General features: G+C 42.8%; 2 protein-coding genes across 3 annotated transcripts in view; both read right to left on the reverse strand.

The window, feature by feature from the left end:
• The window catches only part of SPNS2 (SPNS lysolipid transporter 2, sphingosine-1-phosphate), a 183,973-nt gene extending 176,830 nt beyond the window's left edge, over positions 1 to 7,143 (reverse strand). For both annotated transcript variants that reach the window (XM_087752201.1, XM_087752202.1), the window contains exon 1: positions 6,975 to 7,143. The gene's annotated coding sequence lies outside the window, so the exon portion shown is untranslated. The remainder of the gene's footprint in view (positions 1 to 6,974) is intronic.
• Positions 7,144 to 19,545: 12,402 nt separating this feature from the next.
• Positions 19,546 to 21,688, reverse strand: part of SPNS3 (SPNS lysolipid transporter 3, sphingosine-1-phosphate (putative)) — a 39,155-nt gene continuing 37,012 nt past the window's right edge. The window contains exons 14-15 of the mRNA XM_009468983.2: positions 21,133 to 21,301; positions 19,546 to 20,629 (exon numbers count right to left, since the gene is read on the reverse strand). Of these exons, the coding sequence (XP_009467258.1) occupies positions 21,134 to 21,301 (168 nt within the window). The 3' untranslated portion in view covers positions 19,546 to 20,629; position 21,133. The remainder of the gene's footprint in view (positions 20,630 to 21,132; positions 21,302 to 21,688) is intronic.

Genomic DNA, 21,688 nt, shown 5'->3' on the forward strand with positions numbered 1-21,688 from the left:
AAAGGCAGTACAGTTTTGGGTGCATGCCTGGCCAGGTAAATAAGACCTCCCTGCACTTTCCACGACCTTCTCAATCTTTGGACTCCAGACGGCTGCTGACCAAGTGCGCCAGCTACTGCTAGGGGCTGAGCACTGTCAGGTATGAGAAGGATTGGTACTCTCAAGGTAGTTGCTTCTCTCTTCCATAACAAAAGCAGCTTTATTTCACAACCTTAGCACAGGCGCACATTTGTCTAGCAACCCAGGCTGGTTCTAACACCGTATCCTGTATGTGACGATACATCATTCCATTGCCAAAACACCCCCAAGCCCTCAGGCATTATTAATGATGAACAAAGCACTAACCTTCACGTTCCCGGTTGTTGAACACTTTAGGCAGATACTGTATCGCACTAGAGATGAGAGTATATTTAACTTGTACCAGGCCACATCTTTCCCCTATTTGCAAGGCAAGGTGTACGATAGAGGCGTACAACACAGATCGGTTTTGTTTGCTGGCTGACAGTGTGATATAATGCGAGTTTACATCAGCGTGGTGCAATCCTGGCAGCGCAGCCTTTCCCAGAGCGCAGAGGCAGGCTCCGATAAGCACATGTCAGAGAGAACAGGAGGTATTCCCATCTAACTTTGTTCTTTAAACGTGTTTGAGGAAGATGTAAATACTCAGTGCTTGGGAGAAGGGGAAAGCGGCGCTCCCTCCGATGACTAGATTGGCTATTCATTAGTCAGCAGGCAGCCCTCCAAAGCACGCTGGTACATCTTGAGCTTCCAGCCCGCTTCCTGCTGTGCCGTCTGCTTCATTTATATTTTATTCTGTTCCCTTCAGGACAGCCCTCTGTCTCACTCCCTCTGAAAGCAACCTGTGTGCGATGAGCACAAGCGCTTGGTAAAGGCCTAAGTCCAACGGTGCAGGCCAAGAACTACCATCTGCTGGGGAGCAAGGAGCACCCAACGACAGGTGCTTGGCTCGAGAAGTGCCCTGACATTCAATATCAAAGTCTCATGCAAACCCCTGAGGCTTACAAACACAGATTCATAGCAAGGCAGAAGTTTAACAGTAATCGGAGAAAAGCTCAGGAGTTTCTACGTGTTCCAGCACAGTGGAAGGCAAAAAGATCAAAGAAATTACTTGCTATGCACGAGAGGAAGCGTTACTTAGCCCAGCTCTTCTGTGAAACTAAAGTCAATCATCACTGTTAGCGTGACAAATTAACAGCAACTCTAGATTGTTAACACTTCTAGAGGTCTCAAATTTTCCAAGGGTGACAGGGAAAAATATACCACCCTCCAAACCCATCACAGAGGACTTGGAGTTAGAGATCCTTTAAAGATCATTTTCCAGAGAGCTCAATATTCCATATGCCACACTATTGAAAATACCTGGCACGCGCCTAGGGTAATGGAAAAGACATCTTCATAACACGGATGCCAAAGGCAACACTACACTCTTGATAACAGAACTCCCACACCTTCCTGCGAAAACGCAGGGAGCAGATAACAGAAGGCTTGTAAACAGCAAAATAGGTCAGACCTATAAGCTACCAAAGTCCCAATGCTTAATAAAAGAAAGCCTGCAGTAGGTAGTTATTAGACAATACAGCCCGGGAAAAAGGTGTGTTTTTCTCCAAACCGCAATTGGAGGGGTAGACATATTTTGAAGAGCTCTCTCTCCTAAATTGCTATTATTATTAACTGTATTAAAAGCGACATGAGTGTACCTGGACAGGCAGCATTCAAGCCACTTGTGCACAGAAGGATTCCTTCTATGCAGTCAGCATGAACCGGAGGTACAGTAAACTCGTGACACAGTGAGTCAGACAGGTATGAATTCCTTCTTGATTAGAGTAGGAGAGCAGGTACAGATGCTTATCAGCACACACATTCCACAAAGGAGAAAGCCTCCTGTTAACTTTTTAGATACCTCCTTCTGGGGATGCAGGGGGTAGCGTATTAAATCCTGTGCTGGTGGTTCTACGTACACTAGGGATCTGACCATCTGTTTTTAACTCTCTTTATTCTACTTAAATAAGACCACTCCAACAGTCAGTAGCATCTGCCTCCAAGCAGGGACCCAGGCACATTAACTACGTAGGAATTCAGCTTCACAGGTGTCAAGATTTGCATGTTTGCTTCCATCCTGACCTGAAATATAACAAAGGCTTTTCAATGCCAACAAAGTGACCTCAACCCAAAGTAGCCACTTAGCTACTCGCTAGGGTACTAGACAGAAAATCCTGGTTCAAACTTGTGCTATTTCTCTTCTTGACCATAGATTTGACTCTAGATCCACTTTAGGCAGGGGTTAAGACTAGCTTTCACCCATGAGTTAATCTCAGAAACTTAACAACAAAAAAAAAAAAATTAAAGAAAGATTTTGGTTACATCCAAAAGACAAACCCACAAGAATGATGCGCTGAACTGTGCTCTAGAATATCAGACCTTCCCTTCCTGAGCAGAGCTTTTGAATATCATTGAAGATTCCTGAAATCTAATTTTTTTTTTTAAATTACTCAGATGCTGTCCAGGAAATAACATTTAAAGCTGATGTCAGACACAGAATTGTTTGGACTGCTTCAGAAGGAGCCTCATGGCATAGCATCCAACATTTTGTCAGTAACCAGCAATAGGTATTACACATCAGAGCTCGGGACAGAGATCAGTTCTCTTTCATGTGATCTCATTTCCCTGACGAACAAAACCTTTACTTAAGGAGCATTGCCGTTGATGCCACCCGGCAGCAGCTCTGCTGGCTGACTGCGTAAAGAGAAGCTGCTGCAGAAAGAACAAGTCAATTAAAGAAAACGGAAGCTGCGCTGCAATCTTGCAGAGAGATTGTACGATTACAACAAAGTTAAATCAAGAAATTAATCCAATTCTCATTTGCACTGTTTGCCAACAAAAGCTCATGCATGACATGGAACAGTTTCTTCACTTTTTAACCATAGCCTGGAATGCAATTTTAATTTTTGTTTTCTCTTTTGAGAGATCAGTCTAACATTAGAGGAAGACTGCAAAAGTAACTGTTCTAGCCTTTAATTGACTGCTCTTGCCCTTTCACTAGTGGTATCCTGGGGCACCAACTTGGGCTGGATATCCCTCAGCACCAGGTAATCGGTGCACTCCTATAAACAAGACAGTGCTGCTTCTCCGCTCCCCAAAATAGCTTACACTTCACCAACAGACAGGCCATCGGTTTTCTTCCTGCGTGCTGGGGAGCACTACAAGACATTCCAGCTCCCTTCGCTGGCCAGAGGTTTGACAGCAGCAGTGAATTTTTAGCAAGTAATAGAGAAAGTTGAATAAACAACACACCTCGGCGAGCGCTTTCACCAGGGCCATAACTCTTTGCACATACAGCAGTCAGAGTGCACCCAGACTCATCCAAGATTGCTCCGTGCTGTTCTCACACAGCTCGTTTCAAATTGTTTATGGAGTTCAAAGAAAAGCTGATGAGTAAGAAGCAGTTTACACATTGACAGCGCAATCAGAACACGCTTTGCATGGCATGAACTTAGCAAGATAGGTACCAGCACCCCTCACCCCAACCTGAATTAATGTGCCATCGCAGCCTTCAGTCAGGTAAGGATGCCTAACTCATTTCAAGAGCCATCAGCCTAACAGAAGGCACGCTTGGTTTGCCTTGGTTTTGAAACCAATGCAAGTGTGAGCCATAGGGGGTTGTCAAATCTCCAATACTTAAATTTATGGGACTATGATAAGAATCAAAATTCAGCGTGATCCAGGGCAAAGCAATTAAAAACATGACTGGGGAACAGTCCTACTTGCATCTGCCTCAGGCGCCTTTATCTGCTACAGAAAGACGTTAACATCATCCCTGCGGGATTCAGAGGACTAGCGACTCACCTTAGCGATGCACGATTAGAGGCTCTGAAGTTGCAAAAGCTACATGAATGCTAGGTGGAATCTTTTTGTTCATCCTGATGGCATTCACTGCAGGGATTATCGCTAGAAACACAAATGAGACGAGCATCGGTGCAGTGACAAAGTTTGTAACAGAGTCTAATGGCTTTATATAGCCTGCCTGCTAGGGAAACAGCTCTACTACCCATACTCACTGCCTGATAATAGCAGTGGGTTTGAGAACTTTTTATTTTTAAATCTACACAATTGTTAAAATTCACTTTTCAGCATTTGTTGCAACCAGCTAACTTGCATGAAGGTTAAAGATGGTGGCAGAGAGGCAACAAGGTCCAGCATAGTGCTGTGGCCTCCTGTTAGGCACGAGGTGATCTTTCCGTTCAGTACACTGAACGGTGTGTAGAATATTCACGTAGGTTATCCGTGGCAGAACAAAAAATGGAAATCCATTTCTGGTAATTCTGTCTGGAGAGGATCTGCCTTACGGAAACCATAAGAGACTCCACAGCTGAAGTCCCTTCTACTAAAGCAATGTATCAGTCCCCTTTACAGACTCCAGGCAGGCATAATGCCCCGGAACGGGAAGCAGTATCTTTCTCCAGTAGGCAAGAAAGACACAATGAACTTGGTAGCTTGTCTTAAAAAAATCCAGGAATCCTGGATTCTTGTGCATTTCCCCAGCCAGCAGCACCTTCCCTCCTCTTATTAAATGACAGCACGTATAGGGCAGCGTGCATCAGCTGGTGGATGGGTGAATTATTGTGGAAAAGCTGGCTTCAAGTCCTCTTTCAAGATGAAGTAGAAAACCGCATAATCTCCAGTTCTCTCATTATTCATTATTAGAGAATGAAGAGTCTTACAGCAATAGCTTACATAGTGAGACATACACAAAGCTAAACGAGCTGTCATGCCACAGCTATTTCGTCTTATTCTCCCCAACCTGCTCTGCCAGTTAATCTCAACATAGCCAGCAGAAAGCAGTGCACGTACCAGCCGCTTCATTACGCTCCGCAAGGGGAAAGCGCATACCAGCTGCTTGTAGAGCTCCTCCAGCCTTTTTGCCCAGTTCCACAGGGGACCCAGAGCTCATGGAGCTGGGAAACGTCCCATTTTCTTTTTATGTTATTGGGTTCCTTACCTGACCTTCAAGGACCTTGCTGTCACTCCTAAGCAAACACATTTTGACGTGTGCATGCTTCATTACAGAAAATTATGCTCTGAGCAAGTCCCTGGTAAATCACATGGGGAAAAAAAAATTATCTCCGCAAGAAGAGATCCACAAAGCACCACAACCAGCCCTTCAGTTATTAGAAAAGTACTTTGGGGAGGAAACAGGGTTAAACAAAGGCTGTACCGCACGTAGCGTGCCACACGTTCAGTTGCGCGATGTATCCTCATTTAGATAATGTCACAGTGCAAGTTAAACAAGATGTTACAGAAAATGGGCTTGTCAGCCAAACGAGGATTTCAGGCAATATCCTAATTCTTGAACACAGCCTATTGACAGTGATCTGCATGTGACAGGAAAGCTCCCTAGCAGATGGGGAGCTGGCAGGCTGTTCCGATAGCTGCGGTCCAAGGAAGATTGCCACTGAAAACTCTGACAGTTCTAGAGCAGCACAGACAAACTAAATACGCAAACTGTAAATATAATTAAAAGGACTAGAGGGATTGGTTATCGAGGGAGAACTAGAAGGGTTTGAAAGGTATATGGGGAAATATTTAGGCTAACACATAGGAGTTGTATGACAACATTAAAATACGAGAATGATGAGTATCAGGAAAAGAATAAATTCATGGCAAAATCCACGAGGCTGTTTACTAAAACTACAGATACACTTAACTAAGATAATTAAAAGCTATAAGCAGACATGACATTTAAGGAAAAAAAGATTATAGGAAACAAGCTGGCATCAGCAAAGAATAAGCGATCCAATATAGTTTTCATGATTAAGTCTTACAAAGGACACGCTGCAGACCACAGATACAGCACGCACCTATACACGCACAGTTGCTCTCTCTCCACACTGACTTGGTTTCTACACTTTTAGGTCTCTTGGTTCAGCACCAGTATTGTCATTTCTCATACGGTATGAGGACTTGTCTTCTCAGCGTCAAGAACACTCAGCTTTGTCTGTCAGGAATACACACCCGAACCTCTGCGCATGGCAGCGGTAGGAGGCCAGAGCAGCCGGCTCTTGAAGGTCTGCTAACGCGGGGTGGGCATGAGGGAGCAGGCATGTGTACCCTCGCACGGTGCGGCAGCCGTGGCTCGGCGCCTGCTCCAGGTGAACGGGTCGGCACAGCAGGCACCCGCGGTGCTCTAAAAAACCAAAGGCAGTGACAGGGCACATTCAGACGGCCTGGTACGGAGGGACAACGTCAGTAAAGTAAGCAAGTGACAAAAAACGCTCTGTACAGAGTTTACTCTTTTAGCTGACAAATGGCAAACTGACTGTGTGTCCATCCAAGGGGCATATTAATTTTCCTCTTCATTGTACTGCTCGTTAGGTATTACTTTTACACTAGGCATAAAGAGAACACAACTGAGAGTAGCAGCGATGTCTGACTCCAAGCCCTTCCATCTACAGCAAAGCTCCTCCGAGACCCCTGCAAGCAGTGACAAAGAGAGCTTCCAATTTGATGGGAGACAGAAACCAGTAACACGCCTGGGGATACGGAGGTTATACATGAACCAGTGCACTCTTCCGGCATAAACACCAGTAAGGTCACCTCCCAAACACCCGACAGACAGTTGTACATTTTATCTTCAGTTTTTGTATTCAAGATGAAGTAGTCATAGGCCAACAACCCATTCAAAGCATAGTTATCAAACAAAAGCTTACCAACATCATCACTAAGATCCCCTCTATAGTCGGCAGCCTTCTTGTAGCTAGAGAGAGACGTTCCCCAGAGGATGCTTTATTTTTCTTACCTCCCATGGCTGTTCCTTGTTCCATGCTGCTTCTTACACCTTCTCTCTCAGACAGCTGTCTGAGAGCTTGAAGCTGTTTGACTTTCTATTTCTCTACAGATACAGAAACCTGTCTTAATGCTTTATATCTAAACCCAGCCTTGAGCATCCCCACACATACCTGTTTCTGGAGACTCTAGTTAGCGATATCCTGAGTGCAACAAACCAGAAACGCTTCGTAAACAAAGAGGCATTAGCTGCATTAAAGTATTTATCATTTATAATAAAACATTTACTGCTAAGGGAGACATACAAACAGAAAATAACTGAGAAGCTTAACTAAAAAAACCTCTGAGTTCATAGAAGACTAGCTGTACTTGTGACAGGGCTGAACTAAGTTTGCAGTGGTCTAATTTAAAATGAGAGAGAACACATGATTGCTATTAAAGGAGTAATCAGCACAATTAAAGTCACCTGTAACATTTGGAGCATTTGTAAACTAGAAAATAAGGATGCCTGAGCACCATGTACCCTTATAAAACATTAGCAAAGTTAATATTTGACAAGATTTTGTGTTTCATAAAATTTTAAAATAGGAGTAATGCAAGTGCAACATAAACTGATTGGTCAAAGTACATTAAATATGGGAAAAGTACATAGCCCAAGATATAGTTTACAAGTATGTAAAATATGTCATTTTTGTATTAGAAGCTACACTTCTGGTTTCAGCAGTTTTCCTGCAAAGAGACCCGCGCTGAATACCCATCCTGCTACTCCCCTACTAAGGCAAAGAGATGAAGACTCTGAAATGGCTAGGGTGTGGGTGCTACTGACAGGAGTTTTACATCCTTCCTCTGGTTTCTGCTGTGCAAACGTGTGAAAGGTAATTAAATGACATATTTACCTGTGGTGTCTAGCAGCACCATGAATGACTTTTAAGGAGAAGTATTGTACTCAACGCACTGCTACCCCGACTTTGTCTCTCAGTGGGCGCTTCTCAGTGACACAGAGAATTTAGAGCTGCCGCTCCAGCAGTGCTAGGCCAGGACTTAAACCCAGACTTTATCACACAGGTGAGTAATTCCTACCCTGGAGAGAGAAAGCCAGCCAGCCTCACACAGTGATGTTAAAATACCACCGCCCTTAGCTTGCTAGGAGTGTGTAGCTGTTTCACTCCCTTATAGCCGGTTTAGTCTCGTCTCTTTAAAAGCAGGTGGATATATTTTTCCTTTGCCCCTTCTCGGTACAAGTCTTTTCACCACAAGCAGATCAAGACTCATTTCTTAAGCCAGGGTGTTCAGTGAACACCCTCAGCTGGGTTTGGCAAGTCTCCCTGCATGAGTGCTTATTCTTGACAGACTAAGACACACTCCAGCCACCTATGGAAATGAATCTTCATTCATATTTCATCTTTCCACTTTAGTAATTCCCTTTCTAGTCCAGGTCACTATATTTATTTTTTAAAGTAATCAACACATGAGTCCTTTAATGTGCATTTTATCCTGTAATACAGCAAATGGGCTTGGTGCCACTGAAGCTCTACAAATACTTCTAAAGCTGATTTTCACTAGATTAGGTTTTTTAGAAGCAGGAGCTGTGTCTGGCCAATAGACACTTGTCTGTGTTCCCTGTGTCCCTTCTGCCATCACAGAAAGACACATGGCCCTTCTGAGCACCGTGTAAAACTCAAGTTAAGAGTATGCGTCTCTCAAGCTCCAACTGTTTGGAAGGAACGGTCAAGACTCAGTTCCCTCCATCTCCCCCCGCAGTTAATAAGTGACCAGATTTTCCAAACTACTCTGCACAGTATATCCATCCCGTAGGAATGCTGGCCAAAAGTGTAACAATCATCTCAGCTGAAGAGACAAAATAATTTGGAAAACAGCATTTGTTTAGGTAGCTCCTAGGGATTGTGCTAAGAGTTTTCCAGTGGTTAACTCTGTATATTCCTCATGTGTCAGATTCATTTCATTTAAAGTGAGATCTTGCACCTTGTCTGGCCAGACCATGACAATATACAACAATTCAATGTTAGTCTCAAACTGTACATCATTGCTGTGTATCGGCATTTTTTGCAGATATTAACAAAAAATCTTGCTTTCACTGAAATTTTGGCAGCATCTTGAATCAGAGGAGACACAGGAGTAATTTTATGAGATCAGACCAGCAAAAAACTAATGTCAGTGACCAGCCTGAGTTACTTCAGGAAAAAATGCAAGAAACACTGTAAAGGGTTTAAAACTACTGTCTAATCTTGTAATAAAACAGTTCCCTAAGAAACTTCAAAGTAACTGGTGTTCATCTCATGGATTTTTTTCTTGTTGCCCACCAAAACCTGTGGAAATGTTTCTCTGTAGTTAACTCCCCGTACTGCTGGTACATAGGAAGGTATCCAGTGGTCTTCCCGTTTGGTTTTATTTCAGTGGTGGGAAATGCTTTGCTTCAAGAAGTCTTACGATAGTTTTGGGCAGGAGAGTTCCACAAGCCAATTGTGCAAGGACAAAGTAAACAGCTTTGATTTTAACTTCACAGCCTTCTGTGATTTCATCCTTTCATGACTCCTTGCTCTTTTACTACGAAGGAGGGTGGGTGAAGCCTGTAAAACACATCCTCTTTGTTGAGATAGAGCAGCAAAGTTTTGGAGAATCTTTTTCTATCAGGCACTGCATAAATGCAGCCCTTTCACTCTTGTCTTATTTGTCTCCGCTTCAGAGCCAGTGGTCACAACCATTCAGGAACTCCCTCTTCTGAATAATTTTGGCATTTGAGTGATACACACAGATTTGTCACTTGCCGTATCTTGGGTGAGGGGGTACAGATGTATCTTGCTGCTACAGCTATTCCACTGGCTCACGTCCAACTGTCTTCTTAGTCCTGTGCTTCGTGTGTGTATATAGAAGTTAAGCATCAGACTGCAATGTTTTATGTACCTGTAAAATTACAATGCAACCAGTAACAGACACTCATTAAACAACACCCTGATTTTATAAACAGACCTAAATTGTCCTCAAACTTACTAGACCATTTTAAAAAGGAGTGTCACAGACATCATACTTTTTAAAAGACAAACACAGCCTGGGGTTATCACAAGGGATGAAGTAAAACAATGTCTGGATAGCAATTATAACATTCTTCACTGTTACATACAAATATCAGAGGAATACAAATTACTTTGATCTACGGAAGAGGCAGTGCAGTATTCCAGGTAGAGTTTAGCAGAAATTTATTTCATTAAAAGCTTCATTAGCCTGAGTTGTTTTACATTGCGTTAGCTTCAGACACCCTGGTTTAGCATATGTGCGCTTTCTTCCATTCTTACGTTCTTTCCTCATCTGTCAAATCCTTCCTGAACACTTTTTCTATACGCCATCATTAGCTTCCATCACCACCTGTGGCACACTACACCATGAAAAGATGCTGATTCAGAAAATACTTCGTCTGGCACTAAAGATACCCTCTCAGAGGAAGGCTGAAAGCAGGATTCATCTTGGCTACAGAAAATTCATTTTTCTAAAATTTAAATTCACATACCATGCTAGACAGAATTCCCTTCCACATCTTTCATGATACAGGATCTAGTCAACAAAAATTGGTGAAACTTGCCCATCCGCTAGTTACAGAGATCACTACACTCAAGAGACAGAGGCCATCAAGTCTTTGTCCTGGTATTCCTATAAAGCCAATAGCTTTCTACCTAACTAGAGCACATCTTTTAATCAGACATTTGGCAGCCCCTTGTCTCGTTTTTGTGGAGTCCTACTCTCTGCCTCTAATCCTATCATTTCTCCTTTGATTTGCCCATCTTCAGCTTTCCTTTTGTTCTACTCCTGGCTTTGGGTGCCATTTCTTACTTTCAAGTTACGGCACTAAGCATGTTTAAATTCCTGCCAATTAAAACTGCAGAGCAGGGAGCCCTCCTGAGAAAACTCACCTGTTTCTGCTGGTTTCGGCTGTAAGAACTGAGCATTTGAAAGCTTTACTTTAGTCTCTGTGCAGATCTGATCTTGAAGATGGGACTCTGCTGGCCCTTTGCTGCCCCACATCCCCTGCTCCGGCAGCTGTTATTTCAAAGCCTTTCAGAACAGTCTTCTCCCCAACTCCACTCCCAGCAAAGGCAGCAAGGAAATACGGTGAGGTGGTCTCTCAAAGCCATCTGTGTGGAAGGTGTGCATGGCTTTGCTCACCCCCTGTGAGGCTGACAGGCTTCGGGTTCCTTAGGCGGCTGTTCCGTACATTCAGAATTGGCAGAACAAACTTTTTTTTTTTTTTAAAGATGAAAAAGAGAAACCAAAGAAATCTGGAGGAAAGTCAGCACTTAAATGCTATGAAATAGGCATGGCTTAGGTACTCCATCTTAACTCATTGCGGGACGTTTTTCTAGTTCTAAAAGGAATAGCGAGATAATTGATATCTCACCTGCTCTGGCAACACTATCAGTGAATACCTTTGGGAACATTTTTAATTAGCATTTTAATTATCAGCATCTACTTTGGAGCCCTCTTAAAATCTTTCTAAACAGATCTGTGCGAAGAGAACCTTACTGCTAAGGTAAATAGTGAAAATGCAAGGCTGGATCATAGTTTCTTTGGGTTTGCATTCCTACCAATGCATCAGTCAATTTGCTGCAGCGAATGGGCAGTAAGGCTCCGTTACTCTTCTAATCTACCTTAGGAATAGTGCTGTAAATCCCAGGGCAAAACTGGAAGGGACAAGCCTAAAGGACACTGTAAACCCATCCGTGGTTGCTGCAACAATGTGAGCTCTGGACACTCCTCAAAGGGAAGCACTAAGCCCTGCAGGGCAAGTACCAGCCCGAGTTAAGGCAGTCAAGTTCAGATCCCAGCTGTAGCTCGACTAATACACTTCTCTGGCCTTTGGGGCTCTATTGCATTAAAAAACCCACGGATGACACTGATCCATCTTAATGAAATACTACTCAGTTGGGGTTTTTTTGGCTAGTTACAAGTGAATGGAGTGTTATATTCTTCCCTCCTTCCCATTTCATTCTTTTCTAAACAGACATGATCTCATAAGATGGGAGAAAACTACAATGCTGGTGCCAGCGTCCTCTTGTCGGTCTCTTCAGAAGCTGAGAGCACTACTGGCGCTAGCCCAGGAAAAGCAACAAAGCACAGTACAAGTTTGGATAGCGGCTAGACTTGCAACCTAAAAGCAATGCAAAGTAAACCAAACACAAAATAGTTAGAATGATGCTTGGCAGAGATATGACAACTCTACTGCTGGAAATGAAAGGTGCTATGAATAATTAGCCACCTCTGACCCAGGAAAACGTTGACTTTATTTGCAGCACAAAACCGATTGCAGGTGGTATTGGGGAAGAGAATCAAGCTATTCACTGTGCTTTCCCCTCATCAGAAAAATTCATTTCCTCTCTGCTGTTGAGCAATGAACTATACCTGATTGGATCTGCTGAGACGACTTCGCACAGAAGATTTGGAATGCAGAATTAAAGAGCCTGTGGGGTGATGCTAAAGGTAATCTTATTAAAACAGTGGGCTAGAGGAGAGAATGTACATATATCTCCTATTTTAATAAAGAACTAAAATAAAACCCTTAAAGGAACAAATTTATTTGGATATTTCTTTGAAATCCCAATGTCATTGTTGCTGAATGGGATACTGGTATCAGTGCATGAACGAGGACATTTCTCATTCCCTACGGCTCCTCCTGTTCGTCCCCATTACTGCTCACTCCTTCCTACACGGCCAGCTGCTTCCCGCCTCCCCGCTCCCCGGCTTTCCCTGCCAGCCCTGCCTCCATCTCACTCGCCTCCTTGCTGAGTGCCAGTTCTTGTCCAGCCTTGTCTGCTGGCAGGTCTCACCTTCACGCGGCTGACAGCTTCATTTTGGGCTCTCAGCACTCCCTGGCCACTGCAATACATCTCCTAGAGCCATGACTGCAAGGCTCAAGAGAGAGAAAGAGCAAAGATCCATTCTTACGGGAGGGTGAGATACCTGTCTCCTGCGTTCCCTTGTCAAGCACCTTTACCTTTCCTCAGCTGACATCAGAAGAGCGACGCATCTCAGACTGGAAAGAAGCTTGAAGATAAAGAATAATATTATCCATCATTATCCCTCGCCACAGCCTTTGGCTAGTGGAGGATAGGACGGAGCAAAGCCTGACTGGGAAGAAAATACAAACAGCTCAAACTAACTGTCTCTCTGGCCATCTCCATTGCCTTCAGCTTGTACAACATGTTTGACATATGCAGGTACTCGCTGGAAATCAGATATTACAGCCGCTCTGTTGAATGCTGCCTCAGAACAAAGGAGTTTTAACACTGGCTTTCCAAGGCCATTAGAAATAAAGACTAAAGGCTATGAGGAGGAGGAGGCATTTGGATCCTTTTCTTGCACCTCCGCAGCATCATTGGAGGGCAGACATTTCTCACATCAGGAAGAAAAATAGGCACCTTCGTGTAGGCAGCTCAGCTTGGTTTTTAAGGCAAGTTTGCAACGCTCAAGAAGTGAAGCGTACTTACTTGTAGTCAGTCTGCTCTGGAACTGTTGGGATCACAAAAAAGCCAATCGCTTGTTGAAGCAGACCCATCCTGTGGCCACACCACTTCTCTCTTCACTTAAACAAGCTATTCTTTTTTGGTTAAACATTTGCTGTTTATGGAACATCAGCAAATGCAAATCTTTCCCCTTTCCTCTCATATCTTGCCCTTAAAAAAAGATAAAAGTTCCTTAATAAAGTTGGCAAGTCCAGGCAACCCCAGTAAGCATGAAAATTTTCATCTCCCCCAGACACAGCTAACCGGCTTCCTTCAAAGCCACTGATGTCTGTCCTTCAGTCCTCTTGTTTCTGTCAGTCTCACCCTTTCCCGTAGCACTTTGAGCCTCTGGTAAAGCGCGGCAACGAAGATTAGTCATCGCACTAAATCAGGAGACACAGACCCCCTAAGACAACATGACAGTGTTTAACAATACAAACTAAATTTACAGGAGAAAGCAGCTGGTATGAAAATCACCGCATCTGCTTCACTACCCGCGTTCTCCCACTTGCATGCGCTTAGCGGAGATGATGATGAATCACATTTAATCACATGCTATTAGAGGAGGATCAGACCACACAGTGTGACCAGGTTAATAGGTTGGAGATACGCATATCTGATGCTCAATTAAAACAATTCTGAAAACAGAACTGCAGTTTTCTTGAGGAACTATGCCTCCTCACTTCAGAGATCAGGCAAGCAGCTCTGTCTTCCATGACTTCCAGGCAAACAAAGGGCCAAAGATAAATAATTCCCTTGCTCAGGAGTTTACCATGCAATTCCCATTGAATTATCCTGGGTTACCCAGATTAATTGGAAGGACGACTAAGAGAGACTGCTGGCTGCAGAGGCGTTTGCGGTAAAAATCAGATCATGAACACAATTTTCTAGTATAAGATATTGCTTAAGCACTATCTAGCTGCCATTAACCATCCTCTAGGTGAACCATCTCTAGTCATTCCAAATACGAAAACCAGACTAATATATTTATTATCAAAACAACTGGATTGCTTAACCAGCATTTTTCATCAGTCACCTCTCCTCTTCACCTCTATGCCCATACCCACGTACCTCTCTCACCTCATACCACAAGGCTGTCTTCCTGCAATGCTCTTAAAAATCAGAGATGGTGAGGCTGTTCCTTTATACTGTGATCCGCACTTTATTCCGCTACCGGATGAATCCACAGAGTTATCCAAATGGGTTAAAGAAACATCTTTTCACCTGGTTTTACTGAGGAAATACTCTCAGCAAGAACTCAGGTGTCCTTTTCACTTCATGTCCTCTTTTACGACAGCTCTGTCTGCTCCCAGCTCTGACATGCCAGTGCCAGCGACACCTCCTCTGCGGTGGGTTGTCGATACACACAAAGAACAAGTTCATTCACTGAAAATGTGAACTATAACGGCAAAAAGCTATGAAGAAGTTAACAGTTGCAGTATCTCCCAGACTGAAGATTAAGTAGTACTTGCAGACCTGCATTTCTTTAAGTGATGTTTTCATTTAGCAGAATAGAGATATTCCTGAAAAAAATGCCTACTACCAAGATTTCAAAAATTAGGTGCCTAAAATTAGGCTCCTAAACCCATTATTAAGTCTTTAAGTAAATGGACTGATTTTCTTGAGTGTTGAACACACAGCTGCTCAGACTGCCTTCATTAGGAACAGAGGGATGCAAGGATCTTTGAAAAAAAGGAATGAAGAAAAAAAAAGTCAGGCCACTTACTGGGGTGCATTATGGTGGAATTAAATAGCCAGCTTGAAGCCAGTGCTTTCAAAAATGGCTGCCTTCATCCTTTTTACATCAGTTTCAAGCCTACTACATTAAATACTGAAAAGAAAATTATACCTGCATACGTGAATGCAAGGATTTACCCTTCAGTTCCATTTAAAAGCATTTTCCATAATAATATAGAAAAATATTAACTGTAGGAAAATCCCCACCACAGTATATGAGCAGATAAAGTCAGATCTTAGTACCACACTATGAGCCAAGTCCTGCCCGGGTCCGATTTGTGCGCTGTGTAGAATCCTGATTTTACAGAGACAGCGCACATTTCTCGAGCCCTGCTCTAGCTCCGTTGGCAGGGTTAGGCCTACTGGGATTCAGTCACATTCCGAATCTTTATAGATGTAACAGTGCATTTACAAAGGACCTTTCCACAATGGGATTTGACAGCACTTACATTAATCTCTCAAAATTACAGCCATTTTGTCACTGCAGGATACGTAGTCAATTTACATACTAATAACAAAACTGTTACGAAAACATTAAATTACACCAAGCAAGATCAACACAATTCTGGTCAGCCATACAGCATTAGGATCAAGAGTCTTTTCATATCCACCTTTGTTTCCCTTATAAACAAAAAGCTTTCTAAGAACCGGTCCAAGGCTTTATTGGATTACAGTGAAGATAATTATAGAACTGAGATGAACCTCTTGTAATGGAATACAGCCAGTTCCAGCGGCTCGAATGCCAGCACAGCTTGGCAGGGACCCACATTGTTCTTTCATCGCTTTTTTTTGCCTGTCTCAAGGGAGGAGGTGACTTCTCTCCAGGTCCCAGGCACCCCCACAGGCAGCAGTAACTGGCAGCATTGCAGGCAGGGTGGGAGAACCCAGTACTTGAAGGAGGCCTGGAGAGTGAACAATGTTTGCAAAACAGCAGAAGGATCTCTGAAGAAAACTTTTGCCATAGAGGTTTGGGGATAATGGAGGATTTTTAGGTTTCTTAGTTGTTTCAGAATTTATTTGAACAGACACTGCATCTGCATTTTAATGTGAGGAGGGGAAGGTAAAAAAGCAAAGATGATGGATCTACTGCTAAGAAAAAAACTAATGTCAGCTACAGCATAAATTTGGCTGATCTGGCCTTTCTGTACCCATATTACGCTATTGTCAGGTGGACAGCGTCTACTTCTTTTAGCTTACTTTCCAAACAGGGATCAGTTAATTATTCTACAGATTCTAAACGAAGAGGACATATATACCTACCGGCAAAGGCACGAGGTGACTCTCTAGTCAGTAGGCAATGGAGGGAGTACAAGGGGAGACAAGCAAGACAGGATTCAGCCAACTATTCTGCAATAGGACAGTAGGGGAGAATCGCCAGTCTTTCGTTGATGGAGTACTGACACAGGCCAGCTGTGAAGGTAATAGTGTCTTCTTCAGTGGAAGTTAGGAATGAGTCAGCAAAACAGCCGTCAGGGTTGGTACTGTCATAACTGATCCAGTTGCAGCACAGGTCCCTCAGAATGACAGCAGCCACCCTGAGCCTTTTTTTCCGAAGCTAAATGATGCTTTTGACACCCGTGGCTACATCAGTAGCATTATAAAGGATCACATCTGTTCTGCAAAATATTTTGCAAAAGACAATTCAGCTGCACTAGTGATTAGGGCAAAGAGGAATAAAACACAAGATCTTCTTAGGAGGGAGCAGCCTAGACAGAATATATAAACGTGTAGTCTGGGAAGCTGTGGTCTGCCGCCTGCACACCTTCAGCCACAGTACAGAAAGATTTCTCAGTGCTGCGAAACCCCTTTCAGGAGGAGTGCACAGGGCTACTTGCTTGGGAAGGAGAGGGGGAGGGAGAGAAAAAGTTACATAAAACATCTTTGACAATTAAAATTCTGCTAATAGCAGTCTGACACAACATCACTGGTGGAAGGAATCACTCTGGAGAAGCAGTTGTACATCATGGTACTGTTGTACCTTAGACACGTCCTGCCCACTTGATGCCTTTACAGGCACTTAGTGGAAGCTAGAAATAATCACGACTCTGAAGGCAATTTTTATGCCAAGCAGAGTTCTAAAGCTTCTTTAAAAAATATCCACATAAACAGCACTAAAGGTCAGTACCCATCACCTGTCCCTGCTTTGGGGGATGAGGGGAGGGGAGGAAAAGATCAAAATCATTACTTGACTGGACTTATAATATCTCACCTTTTGAAGCTGTTGCAAAGATCCTCTTACCCACTATTTTGGTTGCAAAGAGCAAGGAAGAAATGTTAAAGGTAGGAGGAGAATATACAAACAGTTACAGAAAACACAAGTTTTGTCAGCTTGTTCGATTGTCCCTCCTTTGGTGCAAGGGACACAGATTCCAAGCAGCTTGAATGCTGCAGAACAAACTGTCTCAATAACCAGCAGCAGCTCTTTGCAATCTAGATAGAGCAGCAAATTTAATAACTTCTTTAAGCCCTCCACTTTTTTCTTACTTCCACTCGGAACCATAGAAAACAACTGGTATTTCAATTGATGCCTAAAGAGAACTTCTGTTCCTTCGCTGGCTGTGTGGCAGGACTTTGTGACTTTCTCTAATACAGGTTTTTGATGGCATGCAAAAAGTGTAATGTCTTAAAGAGCTCCAACAGCCCCCTTCAGCACTAAGAAACTGGTGTCTTAACCCCTGAGTGCAGAATTTGGTGCCACCTGCTAAGAAGCAAATTCAAGACATGCAGAAAATTTTAAGAAATTCTGCTCCTTTTACATATCCTAGTGAGAAAGTTTTATCTTTATTTACGACACAGAGCCAAAGAGATGATGGAAACAGTTTCCCTGCTTTGGAGGCAGAGCCTCCCAGGGCTGTTTCACACAGGCCCTGTACCTTTGCATGACCTCTAAGTCAGCAATTCCCAGCAAAACGGAGGACAGTGCAGCTCCAGGGAGGCCCAGGCACAGATCGGAGCATCCTGCCTCTTGGCTTGGATGTTAGTCCTACTAAAATGCAGAAAAAAAATGAACAAAAATAAAAGTCCTCTCCCTTTACCTCACAAAGAAAAGAGAGAAGCATTTGAAAAGATGGAATTGAACTAGTCAGCGTGATCCTGCTAATTTCTAGGCACCGACTTTCACAAAGGAGATAAAGAGTAGGAGTAGGAATGAGTTTGTCACGGACTTCATGTACCATCTACAGAACAGCATTTGGCATCTCTTGCTCATATGTCAAATGCGTGCCGCCGCACTGTTCCAGAGACGGTTTCTCATTATTATTTTTTTTTTTTTAAGAATTTAATGCTGACTTAACAAAAACGATAAATAGATCGTCTGTTTACAGGGCAAATCAAGAACATACTAATAGAGAAGTGCTATCAAGCTGCTTAAATCCTACCATAGCTGAATAATGGGAAAAATTATTCTCAAGGTCTTGGCCTGTCTGCCTGAGTTTCAAGGAATCGGCTGTGGTGTTGGGGACATCTGGTTTGCAGCTGTCAATGATTTTGCAAACTTTATCTCTAGTTTGGCAACAGAGGTAGAACCTTGTGATTCTATTACTGATCATCAGAGCTCTGTAAATCCAAGCTCAACACCTTTCACAGTATAGTTACCCTATATAATGAATTCTTTACCAAAACCAAATCATTACCTAATACCAATATTCCCAGACAATTTCAGAATTAGGCTGTGCGTAATACACATGTCTATATATTGTGTATAAGAGACTTGAAGCACAATGCAAATCTTTACGGTGGTAGGCTTTTACGCAGCTTCTGAGAAATGTTGATAAAACACTAAGGAAGGATCTGGCACTGTTGTCACCAGCAAATATCATAGAATTAAACAAAATCAAAATAATTTTATGGCCTCAAATACTGATGTGCACTTGTCACAGAACTCTTCCATCAGTTTCTGGGCTTAAAGTGATGTAACAGTAAACGGTATGTAGCGAAGGTACCGCTGTACAATATATTGCATTGGTGGATTTCACCTCATCTCACAATTTAACTTTTCAACAAAATAGCTCTTTGCCAGAGCCATGTGGATATCGTCAAACAGCACAGGTGGTACAGTAACAGCGTACCAGATGAACCTCGGGCTCTTGCTAGTCCAACCTCGAGAGTGCAGTGAGTTGAGAAGGCATTAAAGAATGTTTTTAGACCTCCCAGATTCAGCCTACAACGAGGCACTGGTGCAAAGTGAATTGTTCTCCCTCTAGCTGGAAGACAAATGCTACAAATTTCACCAGGTCCGCTGAATATAAGCAAGAGGTTTCAATTCAAACATTGCTACCAGGTAGCTTAAAAAACAGCCTGAAAAATATTAAGACAAGCACTTAGGACTTCTACAAGCTGATGCGTCCATATCCAATAGTAAAAATCCCTTGTTGGACATGGGTTCTCAGGCACCACATGAACTTCCAAAAAGTCAGTAGTATAATGGCTTTGGCTAGTTTTTACAACCAGAAAAAGTTGCTCAGTCTTTCAGAATACCAACTTTTATTTTAAAGGCAATTATTAAACTCTTACAGAGTATCACAAAAAAGTTTCCCTATTATTTCCCATAATGGCATAAGCTCTGGCCAAATTTCACTACCTGGGTTTACGTCAGGTTTCAGAACAGATTTTTTTTAAATGAGGGCGAGAGAGGGAGAAACAAAAACCTGCAGTTGCTGAATTACGCTATTTATAATGACATTAGATATTCACAGTTGTTACAGGAATATTGTGCTTTATGATTTACTGGGAGAATCAGGCAAGATTCAGAATACTTCACAGTTCACTTGCTGGTATCTCCCTCAGGCTTTGGCTTTAAGGTGCTACTGGGACCACCACCACCTCAAACAATGAAAGTTGGCCACACCAATCATGTCCTGTTTGGCACCTGGCAGGATATTATGACAATAGATACCACAGCCAAAGTCTTATGCGCTTTAGAGATAAGAGCACATAGATCGTTGTTTTTAAGTGGTTTTACAGCTACTACTGTTCACTCATGAGGGGAGATACTTACCCAAGGCCTGAGGATACGCTGAAGAGCCTCAAAGGATTAGAAAGAGGCCATTAACATATTACATATAAAATGATCACAGCTCTCCACTCTTGAATCTGATGCTGACTTTGATAGTTTCTGCTTCTCTTGGTCATTTCAGACAAGTGAAAACATTTTGTGTACTATCTTCCAAATTCTACAGGCAAATCTTATCCTGCTGAGAATTCATAGGCCTCCCTTCCTAATCTCCACAAGACATTCTGCCCTAAATGCTACTCTCTTGTTTAGGTTAGCAGTCGTGCCTGTGACAGCTCTATACACTACCTTCTGGAGCTCCCCAGCTCCACAGAATACTCGTGCCTGTTCTGCAGATGGGGGAGGGTTGCCATATGCCGATGCAGTAGCAATTTTTGACTCACAGTCAAAAGCATCCAAAAAAGTCAGTATGCAGGATTTTCTGCCATATGGAGGAATTGTTATTTGGCCTTTTCTCTAGCCGTATCTTATTAAGCGAAAGGAAAGAAAAAGGGGAGGACACTCTTTTCTTCTTTGCAAATCTTGCCTCAGAGTTCATCTTCATTTGAAAGACAGCGTTCATTTCTGGTACCTAGAAAACCAAGTCAGAGCAGAAGGAAGCTGTAAGAATCTAGGTGATTAAGGACAGTGTTCTGTCCAATTCAACAGGTTTTCTTTAAGTCTTTTATATGACTTCTTTCAGGGAAGAGGGAGAAATATTACAGAGAGCTAGGACTGGTTATACTAGGCTCAGAAAGACCAGAGTAGAGAAAGAACCGCACCTGCCATGAAGTCTGTAATGATGCATTACAGAAAAGCTATTTTATTACCTCCCTATACTGCAGCATTTTGGAGGTGTCACTAATAGCACTGCCCTGATCCTTGTGTGCTCTGCAGTCTGTTTTGTTCAATATGGGAGGTTTGTTTAACCTGAGACTGTGCTGGGATTTTGCCTTTATTTTTTATAGAAACTAACGTGGTATTAACATAATGCAGACATCTGTGTTTTAAGTTTACAGAGCCGATATCATGGCTAGTGTACGAACAGGAAAGCAATCAGATACAGGTTTAGAAGTTATAAAGATATACAGAAACCTCAAAGCCGCTGTGCTTCCTTACGATCTTCCTCAATGCAGAAAGACGTCAGGAGGAAAAAACCTCCTCCAAAGACACCAACAAAAGCACACACGATGAAGCTGTACTGCATGCTCCAGAAACTCCACTGCAGGGAGTGAGCATTCTTGGCCTGGATGGCATTGGAGATCTAGGGAGTGAACAAGGCTGTCATTAATCTGGGATAACATCGTCATCCTCTCCTGGTTTAAGCAGACTGGTTACAGTGTGGTCCTTGAAAAGAATAAAACTAGGCAGATAGGGACGAAAAGCCAGCTACCAACGTTTGTCAAACCCAGTACCCGATACACCTGTATTTCACTGCTGTCCAGCTTCCATTTGGTCAAGGAATCTCATGTTCTTTTATACTTTCAGTGCCTCCAGTCTCAAGAGTAGGAAATACTGCAGCCAATGTTTATGTTTGGTAAACATTAACTCATTTTACCATTTTCTAGCCCATCTCCAGACAGCTAGCCCAGGACAGACATTTGGCAATGACCTTTATCATTTCTTGATGTTATTTGATAACTTTACCCAT

Source organism: Nipponia nippon, unplaced genomic scaffold (genome assembly GCF_047370975.1).
Source record: "Nipponia nippon isolate SJK-2023a ecotype South Korea unplaced genomic scaffold, ASM4737097v1 scaffold_15, whole genome shotgun sequence".
Taxonomy (NCBI): Eukaryota; Metazoa; Chordata; class Aves; order Pelecaniformes; family Threskiornithidae; genus Nipponia; species Nipponia nippon.